The sequence below is a fragment of the Oryzias melastigma genome, linkage group LG19, assembly GCF_002922805.2.
Source record: "Oryzias melastigma strain HK-1 linkage group LG19, ASM292280v2, whole genome shotgun sequence".
In the NCBI taxonomy this organism is placed as follows: Eukaryota; Metazoa; Chordata; class Actinopteri; order Beloniformes; family Adrianichthyidae; genus Oryzias; species Oryzias melastigma.
Window position 1 is genome coordinate 17,782,963 of NC_050530.1, and position 10,631 is coordinate 17,793,593.

At 42.2% G+C, this 10,631-nt stretch overlaps 1 protein-coding gene across 1 annotated transcript in view; it reads left to right on the forward strand.

Moving 5' to 3' along the window:
• Window positions 1–10,408, forward strand: part of dusp3a (dual specificity phosphatase 3a) — an 18,855-nt gene extending 8,447 nt beyond the window's left edge. The window contains exon 3 of the mRNA XM_024284865.2: window positions 4,502–10,408. Within this exon, the coding sequence (XP_024140633.1) occupies window positions 4,502–4,731 (230 nt within the window). The 3' untranslated portion in view covers window positions 4,732–10,408. The remainder of the gene's footprint in view (window positions 1–4,501) is intronic.
• The last annotated feature ends 223 nt before the right edge of the window (window positions 10,409–10,631 follow it).

The following is a 10,631-nucleotide window of genomic DNA, read 5'->3' on the forward strand; positions in this document are numbered from 1 at the left end:
ATTTTTTAAAAGTTTCATTTTAGTACAAATGTTTAGTTTAAAGCTTTTTCATCTATAAATCCATAATACTCTGGCTAAATCTTGCTCCAGATTACACAATCACAAACTGTCTGGTCAGAATGTGTGGCAATCTCTGAAAATGACTGACACCAGAGGAAGTCAGCTACTAGGTGTGGACGATGCTGTTTTTTTCAAGTTATGGATTTAATGTCAGCTTTGACACAGGAAACGGTAAACTAAATCACAGTGAAGGGCCTTACTGGAGAGGAGGAAAGATGGACGTGCAGCAGAGGAAGAGGAAGCCTTTTCATCCACGGTTGCTCTTTGACATCACCGGAAGCTGTGAAAAGGTCACGACCAGGACTTTAATGAGGAGCGCCGCTGATGCATTGCTCAAAGATGGTGTAGATGTCTCACTTACAAGCCAATCTATAGGACATTTTAATAAGTCTTTCCTACAGTTTGCAGAAAGTGGAGCTGAGAAAATGTGAAAAAAAAACCTTTAAAATAATCCTTAACTAAAGTCTAACTCTAACTCTGTGTTCACAAAGAAATTCAAGGTTTAGAAGACAAAATAAACACCCAGGTAAGGCTTTTTTCTCATTTTTCTTCCATCACTGACAGTGATATAGTCTCTAGCAAAGCGTCACCTCGGGATCAGACAGACTGCAGAAAAAGATGCTCCTTCCCTTCCTCTGCTCTTAGGGGCCTCTGTGAATCAATACATCGTTCAAAAGAGGAACATCCGTTGAGTTACTCTGTCAAAAGCTGTTCTGAGCAACTTCTGCACAGTGTACTCTGTCCTTTGAGGCTATTTTCATTCACACATTGTTCTGGATCAAAGAAATGGAACACAGCTTCAAATAAAGTCTCATAATTATCAGTACATTCAGTTATGTTCTAAAACAAATTGAGACTTTAAAAGAATGTTGGCAGTGACATCCATATATTGTGTTATTAGAAAGTTCTAATTCTTCACATGCAATTAATAAAGGCTTTTAGCTGCTTGCAATTATGCAAAAAACAATAGTAATAATTTCACATGGAATCAAACTAAATTTAAATTAATTTTTGCATAAAGTTATAATCTGTGCTGGCATTCATGTGGGTTTAATACACAGGTGACACAGACAATGATGATTGTTGACTTCAATTTTTAGATTCTGATTCCTTCAACGATTCCACCTAAAAATTGTAAGCAAACTTGTTTGAATTTAATTTTAAAAGTGTCTGGCTCAACATCCAGGGCTATACAGACTAGAACCAGTTGGGATTTGAACCAGGACCTTCTCAATGTGAGGTGAGAGTGATAGCCACTACACTACGATTTTAGCCTGTAGAGGAACTTTCCTAAAACAAAATGGAAAATGGGTTAAATCTCAAAACGTCTTTGTCACAACTCTCTTTACAGGTGGATATGGGTTGTCTGCAGACAAAAAATGGACAAACCAAATTTTACCTGCATTTACATACACATTTTTCCTAAGGGTGTGCTGCAGGCAACAAATCATGGTGAAACTTAAACAATGCATTATGGTAAGTAAAGGTGAAGTACGTGTGACACAGCTGTGTCGGAGGATTTTTTTTTTTTCAACCTGCCCAAACCTTATGCACTGCACAAGAATCCCATTAGTGATGTTTATGTATTAAGTATGGTCTCTTGGATACAGCTTGACTGTAAGAAATTAGTAAATTAGACAGAGTGTAGTTTGTGTGGTCATCTTATGGGCACTTAGGTATCACCTACACACCCCATTTATGCAGCCTTTGTGCACAGTCAGTAAGAGCCAATGTGTGCTGCACTAACTACTAGAGTTTGGCATAATGACACCATCAAAGAGCAACCTTACACTTCGCAATACGCTGACTACACATGACAATCGTATGTTCCATTTTCGCGATATCTCTTGAGGTAGATCTACGAGCCTCAAGGAAACTGCAAGACACACCTACATTGCTGTAAGATGTGGCTGCTCTTCTCTACAGCCTTCTACAGGCCTGGACAGCAAAAAACCAGCAGCACCCATTGAAGGTGGATGTAACTAAGCCTTAAGATTAGGTCGGGTAAAAGAGCGGTACTTGAAGAGCAGCTGGGTGGCTCAGTGGGCTAGGTGAAGGGCTGGCACGCAGGAGCCCTGGCTTCGATTCCCAGGGTTGTCCACTGATCTCCATCCAGATTGGGTTCTTAGGCAAGACCCTTGACGCTGCTGCCTAACTGGGTCCCTGTGCCCCTCAAGTACAGGGTTGTGTCAGGAAGGGCATCCGGCGTAAAAACTCTGCCAAATCACTTATGCCAAACAGTGGGTGCTGTGGCGTCCCTTTTTTTATAAAAAAAGAGAGCATCAGATTGATGAACGGATGGGTGTGGCAGTACTATAGACATCGCCCTGATCTGTTGAGTTGAGGTCTGTGATGCTCTCATCTATGGCCATTAGCTGTGGGCAGTGATGGAGAAGTTAAGATCTTAGTTACAATTTGAGAAGGGAATCCTCAGTGGCTGTTGTCTCCCATTGAGATAAAATGTGATTCATACTACGTACACGCCGGGGATGTGATGCTTGGTGTCGTAAAATTCTGGCTGGACACAAACTTGACATGATTCGTTTTTCCTTCTTGTTCAATTTTCAAACGATTGGTACTTCTGTAAATTGAAAAGGACACCATCTATACATCTCTATCAAATCCAAGTTCCTGATTGGTTAAATTTCAACTGGTATAACTTTCAATGTGCGTTCAATGGCTGCACATTTAATACATAGAGCCTAACAACAGACGCAAAAATTTGCGTGACATGAAAGCCTCCATCCATCAGGACCAGATCACCGGGGCAGCTGTCTGAGCAAAGATGACCAGCCCAGACTTCCCTCTCTCCGGCCACTTCCTCCAGCTCCTTTGGGGGGACCCTGAGGCGTTCCCAGGCCAGTTGAGAGACGTAGTCTCCAGCATGTTCTGGGTCTTCCCCGGGGCCTCCGCCCAGTGGGACATGCCCGGAACACCTCCCCAGAGAGGCGTCCATTAGGCAGATACCTGAGCCACCTCAACCTCTTCAATGTGGAAGCCTAAAATGTGAATAGACATACATTTACATAGACTTGTCATTGAAAGTGGTCACTTGATAGTGTGTTTCTTAGGTTGGTGTGAACATAGCATTAGTCATACAAGAGCAGCTCCTAGTAGAGGCACTATTCATCCATATTGAGGGTTAGGGTGGTTTGGACATGTATTGATTGAGAAGGCAATCCTCACCACTGAGGCATTAGTTGGAATGTTCATTAAACAGGCAGACTCAGGTTATCAGATGAACTGCGAGCCCCTCAGTATCCTCTAGGAAGGCCAGAAGACTGTCACAGCTGCCTCCACGATCCCAGAAACGTAGTCGATCATGTATGAGGAGAAGTCTTTATTTGACTTTAAATTCAAAATCTTCTTGCTCATAAAAACCTGAACCATGTATATATTGTTAAGCGGCTGGGTGGCTCAGTGGGCTAGGTGAAGGGCTGGCACTCAGGAGCCCTGGGTTCGATTCCCAGGGTTGTCCACTGATCCCCACCCAGATTGGGTCCTTAGGCAAGACCCTTGATGCTGCTGCCTACCTGGGTCCCTGTGCCCCTCAAGTACAGGGTTGTGTCAGGAAGGGCATCCGGCGTAAAAAACTCTGCCAAATCACTGATGCCAAACAGTGGGTGCTGTTACGCTGTGGTGACCCCAAAAGGGATAAGCCGAAAGTGAACAACATGTATATATTGTTACTAAAGTTGGATACAAAAAAGTTGAAATAAAAAAACAAGGGTTTGTTGGGTTTCATCTGACTATTTTGAGTTAAAGAAGTAGACATCAGGGTGAAAAGGAGCCAGAGACACTAACAACAGGATTCTCCGGAATCCGGATTGATCCGTGATTGACCGAGTGATTAGCAGAGGTCGTGTCATTGGTAGAGGTTTGTTCTCAGTCAATATATATAGAAAAGTGAGGGGAAATGTCAGGGATTAAACAGGAAGAGACGCACAGAAAGGTTTCCAGTTTCCAAGAAAGTGCAGCATCTGCAGATCTGACCTGAGTCAGGCAGCTGCCGCCGGAGGTCCCCCAGGAGCTTTCAGCTGCTAGACAGAGATGCATCACGGCATAAAAATACAACTACGGCACAGATAATATGTAGTATAATCCACGCACACTGGAGCGGCTCTAAATCTCCACAGGGCGCATCTTAACAGTGAAGGCGGTAGACTTTGCAGAGGCTGCAGCTGAAGGTCAGATCTTGCATTTGCATCTCCTGGCAGAGAATCTGCTGCGCTCAGCAGCTTCGCTTATATCATATATCTTCCAGCTTTTGTTTTCTTTATTAAATATTCTTTCTTTTGTAGTTTCAGAGAAGGAAAATGTTCTTTAATACTGGGGGAGTCCGATATTCTGCTCTCACTCAACCAACAGTTTGAAATAAACAAAGTGAAATCTGATGCACTACCAGACTTTTTCTAACTGATATTTGCTCTTTGTTCTGCAGGGAAAGTGTATGTTCACTGCAGAGAAGGCTACAGCCGCTCCCCCACCATGGTGGTGGCCTACCTGATGCTGCGTCACGGACTTGATGCCCGACAGGCGCTCGCCACAGTCAGACATAAAAGAGAGATTGCCCCGAACGACGGCTTCCTGCGCCAGCTCTGCCAGCTCAACGAGAGGCTGGCGAAGGAGGGCAAGCTGAACGGAGAGCTGGGCAAGACGAAGAGCAAATGAGAGGGAGGACCTCCTGCCCTGGCTTCAGCTGCTCTGACCAAACCAGCACTCATTCTGCACATCCGGGGGGGTTCAGAAACATCCACGCAGAGAAAGATCCTCCAAACATGTTTTAGTCTGCATCTGCCACTCTTCTTCAGAAATCTGCCCAGAACACAAACCAAACTGGTCCCAGAACTCTTTCATGGTAGATTTTGCTGCTCGTCTTTACCGTGACCTCTGGATCCGTGGCGTTCAGAGCTACTCCAAGCATTCCTTCAGTCTCCACAAACAAAAAGCCCGGATTTTGTCAAAGAAGTCCTCACAAATTTCTATAAAAACGGAAGATAATAGCACAATCATTCCAAAGTTGTCCACTGCCTGAACGTCAGTGATGGCTCTGCCTAAAGAAGTGCTCCGTAAATTCCAAGAGAAGGCCTAACATTCCATTCAAACGGAAAAAATGCTTCAAACACTAAATTCTTAAAATCCTGCCTGATGGCTCAGATGTTTCATGCACACAGAAAGCTGAATCTTTGGATCCAAACCTGAGCTGTAGATCTGTGTGCAGCTTCTCTTCTAGTCTCCAGTGTTTAAGCAGTGGCTTTATTAACTACTCTAATGCTGGTTCAGTTGAAGGAGTCATGATACGTTCACACCGGGCTCGGCAACGCGTGTTGATGTGACCACTTCCTGTGAGAAATCTATGTAAATGGGCATTTTGGACTTCTCGCATTCAAAACTCTCACATTTGTGCCACTTTTAAAGTCTGTTTTGGGGCTCTATGGCCATTGAACGCATGTTGAAAGTTAACCAGTTGAACACTGACCAATCAGGTACCAGGACGTATGGATGACATAGCTTTTCATTCACAACCGTTCGAAAATTGATCTCACAGGAGAAATTTGTAAATGCGATTTGAGTTCGACTAAAATTGTATGACAGCAAATCAATAACCCTGCAGCAAAATTTCCCAGATTTGCACCGCTTTGACATTTGGCACCATGTCTCGTCCATCTGTAGGTTTCAGAGGTATCACCTCCATCCTTGCTACCCCTCACTGGCTGAATTTTAGAGTTCATTTTAAGATTCTTTCATTTGTTTTTAAATCATTAAATAGTTGTGGACCGTAGTACCTCTTTGAGTTTCTCACACCCCTACTGGTGCCTCAGGTCGACTGATCAGCTTCTGCTGACGGCACCGAGGCCCAGGAGGAAGCTCAGAGGTGAATGGGCATTTTCAATCAGTGCATTGAAGCTGTGGAGCATTTGGCGGACATCTTCACTGTCCATTTTTCAAAAAACGTCTTAAATCTAATTTTTATCGCCAGGCTATTGACACGGCATGAGACTCTGCTAGAGGCTACTACTGTTTAGCTTTCTTTTTATCTAATATTTTTATGTCACTTATTTTTACTTTTACCTTTAATTGCTTTAACCTTGTAGCTTTTGTATTTATTGATAGCTTTTAATGTACGGTGCCTTGTTTGACTGTGGTCATTTTAAGATGCCATATAAATTTATAAACTTAAAGACGTGGTAGTAAACAGTAGAAAAAAGAAGGTGACGCCGCACCCAGTGCGTTCAATAATGCACGTTTAGCGCGTTCTTGAACGTGCATCACATGCCCGGTGTGAACGTAGCATAAGCCTGATTTAGATGAAGGTGAAGATCTTCTTTACAGCAGTCAGACCAGGATAGTTCATTATTATCAGTCAGATAGGCCGGAGAATGTTGAGGAACAATCATTTCCAGTTCGAAACGGTCTGCTGTTTTTGTAAAAGTCTGTTTGAACCAAAAGCTCCTCAAATTTTTGTTTATGGCAACATCACTGATGATATGTCCTCTTGCAGATGGAGACGTCATACATAACCAGTATTTTCATTTAAACTATGACGTTTATCTCAATTTCAATATAGAATCAATTGGTGAAAGATCTTAATCAAGGACTCCGACTTCTGTAACTCTTCAACTGTTTCAACTGCAGTTAACTCAGCTGAGAAAAGCAGCTTTGCACCAAAATGCAACACTTTATAGTTGTTAAGTTCTTATGCAATCCAAGTAAATCTTCTGATTCTCTCACGGAGAAAAGCCGCTTTCCACTTTGTGTGAAAGCGGCTTTGATCGCGTAAACAGTTTCAGAGTTATGGTTTGTCAAAGAGTGTGTAATTTAGAAGAGTCTGGTGTTAAAGGTTTAGAAGAACTTCAATCAAAAATAAGTTTGCCAATAACACCACTAATACTGATAACCATGGTGGTGATCAATTCCTTCTTGCAATACTGGAAGCAGAATGCCAAACATTTGACTGGATCAGTCCTTTTTGCGACATTTGTGCATGAATTGAAACCAATTCAGCTGGAAAGCGACTTCTGACCTTTTGATTAACCCTTTAACACCGGAGATGTCTCAGTGACAACTAAATTACAAACTTTCTTTGACATACCATAACTCTTTAACCTGAATAAGGTGAGAAAAGCGGCTTTGCACCGATATGTAATTGGGTAAACGGTTGAAGAGTTAACAGTAGTCAAAAGAATGTCATCACTGGAGCTCTGGTGTTAAAGGGACAAAGTCTTAGATTCCAAAGTAGCTGATGGTACTTCTGTTGTTGTCCTAGTTTGTGTCCAAATTAAAGGACTATAAGAAGAAATAGGTAAAATATGCTTCATGTTTTGGTTATAAACAGGTTATAATTCCTTAGTAAAAGTTGAAACAAAAAAAAATCAGCTGAAATAAATAAAATACAAACATTTCTGTAACAATTTTAATTTTAGACAGAAGATATGAGTTTTTTTCAGAACTTATGACAGGAAAGAACAAAACTTAAATAGGTGAATTTTCAAATTAAAGGCCTTTAGCATCACCTGTTGACAGTGAGATAGTGGGTGGGGTCTCAGCCAACAGAAAGTCCCAGCCACGGCGCCGGAGAGTCGTCCACTGCCAGAACCCCGACACCGCCCTTTGGCTGGGACCTAACCCCACATCAACGGACGCACAACATGTCTGTAGAAGCATGCGTCAAACACACGTTCACACCCCGTCAAACACTCCAAATGTAATCTCATTTAACCAAGCTGTGCTCCACACAAAAAGCAGCTTCTGCTCCGTTTTAGTGACATTGGCTTCTTACTGTAAACCAACTGGGAGGAAAAGTGATTCCTGGTTTTAGCCGGACGCCTTCCTGGCTTTACTCTACATGCCAGTTCACAGTTGAAGGCATGTTGCTATAATCTGGAGGAAGAGGACAAACAATAATCTCCTTAACACTGTCTTTTCCTCTTTGATATATATCTGTATACATTTGAGTACATATATATATATATAAACATAAACTGTACATAAATATTTTCGTGTTGACATATATGAATGTACGAGCAATGTGTCTTTAACTTGTAGGTGTTGTTGGTATGTCCTCCGATGTATTTGCTTTCCACATAAACTACATGTACATTAATATTCAGATATGATGTGCATGTGAGCTGTTCTGTGTAGAGTTCAATTATGATTGACGTGTTGTTTGGTTGATCTTTTATTTTTTTTTATGATCATCATCTGTACCTTTCACTGTGTTTTCCTTGTATTTTGAGTTCTCGTCATGAGGTGGATGCAGGTGGCAGCATGTGGAGGTCTATTTCTGAGCCACTCAGTCCATCTTTTGCCTCCGTTTTACTTACGAGGTTTAGTCACTCTACAGTTAAATGTTGCGTCTCCAAGCTGAAATCCTCCTTTTAACCAATGTTTACTAACTTGTGTTTACTTAGCATCTCCAGCTGAACTGGTTTCTGTAAATTTGTTGATCAATAGTTCAACCAAACGGGCCAAAAGGAAAAACCTTTGACTTCCGGATTGAAGCACATTTAAAAATGAAGGTAAATATGATTTTTTGGGTCAACCACTTGGGGGCGTGTTCCACAGCAGGGTCACAGCCTGTTCTTTTTTTTTTGCTTTTACATCCACAGTGGTCCCTCGTTTATCAAAATGTTCTTAAAAAGAAACCTGCGATAAACAAAATTCGTGAATTCGGATTTTAAACGTTTTAAGGCTGTAAAACTCCTCACTAAACACAAACATTTTCTTACTTTTGTATCTTGTTTAAACTCTTTAAGTTCAAGCCTTCGAATGAAAAATATCTGCTTGTGATCGAAGAGTTGAACACATTTGAGAGATTGCTTGGCAAATTCAACGGCCAATCAGAATGCAGAATACTCTAATATAGCGAGGGACCACTGTATTTGGTGCAATCTGTCTCATTTTTTTCATTAATCTAAGAAGTTTCCTGAAATCAAATGAATTGATTGGGAGCCATGTAAGATAAAACAGGACAGTTGTTTTATTTTCTAATGGGGTATTGAACCAGAGCATAACTGCCTCTGTAATGTCTCTGTGCACACAGACTTGTCACACTCTGCCATCTGAAAGGAAAGTGTGAGTGTGAAAACTTGTAAACTTTTTTAATTTAAAAAATTGCATTCCACTGAACTGCCCCGCCCCCTCCAGACACACCTGCAGAGGTGAGGCCATCACTTCTGCTCTGCCAAATCCATTTCATGGAGAAGCTGCCACCAACACACACAGTGCATCTTTTAAAGTTTCACTAAACAGGCCACACCCCCTTTCATCGTGGATTTCTGCCACTATAAAAGTGGTGGAAGCACAGGTTCTTTTATCCGTTGAACAAACACTGCCACCTGCTGTTCAGGCTGTGGGTTGCACCCCCTCCTCATGTTGTGTTTTGAGTTTCCCCCACATGTGGACGTAACCTCAGTGTCTGTTTGTTTCAAATGTACCAGCATCCTTTGTGGCTTTTCCCAGTATATTCCGTATTATTGAATGTAAATCGCCATTCTCCTATATTGTTCTATATGCTGATTATGTAACACTAATGCAATGTGAACTGCTGCTGAGCTGGAGCTCTTGACTTTTCTCTGAAATGTTCTTGAAAGTTCTCGTACCTGCTTCTCTCAGCCCCGTCTTTATGTTGTGGTTTTTGGGTTTTTTTGTGGATGACGCACCGTTTTGTGTGTAATTGTATTCAGACCTGGGTCAGATTGTAATTGTAGCTTCCTCTAAGTGCGGAGGATGATTGGTAATTTAATCAGAACCAAGTGGTTGTGTTTATTTTCTACCAAGAGAGGACATAAAATTGACTTTTGAATCATTTCCTGTGGTTTTCACTCAAACTGGTAACCATCTGTCCAGCAGAAGTTGGGATTCTTATCCCTCCGTGACGGACAGCAGATGTCCTCCCATCTGGATCTACTTTAAATTTGTGCAGAATTAGGTACAAGTACGGTGTGGCCCAGGTGAGGTGCTGCCCCCCCTACAGCTGCCGTCCTCCCCTCGCCTGCGTTCTCATCAGTGGGGAGTTTTAGCACAAAATGAGCCCACTGCCTCGCCACTCTGAAGTCCTCCACGTCCATCTCGTTTGTGTCCAAGATGTGGCGGAGCTCTTTGTTGTGATTGGCCGTAACTGCATCTGCATCGTTCCTGACACGAAGGAAACCCTCCACCCAAAGCCTTACAGTGAGAAGCTTTTGAGTTGGTGTATCTCACATCAGATTGTTGGAAGGGGCCGATTCCTTTCAGAGCGAGACGATGTTGAAGTGCACTTGATTTTAAACTGCATTGTTATTTTTCCTACCTTGGAGAAGTCTCTTCTTTCTTATGCTTAAGAAATAAACGGCTGAAGTATCATCAAGGACTGATGCTGTTTTGGTTTTTTTCCCGCCTTCACCCAACAGTAGCTGGGACAGGCTCCAACAACCTCATGACCCTAAAAGGGTCACGAGGGATACTGGAGTTAGAGAAAGGGATTGACTAAAGAGTTGAGGTGAAATACGAGTAATGAAAAACACTAAATGTACTACAAAGTATTCTGTTCCTTGGAACAAGATCTGAACAAGCTAAAATCAATGCTTTTA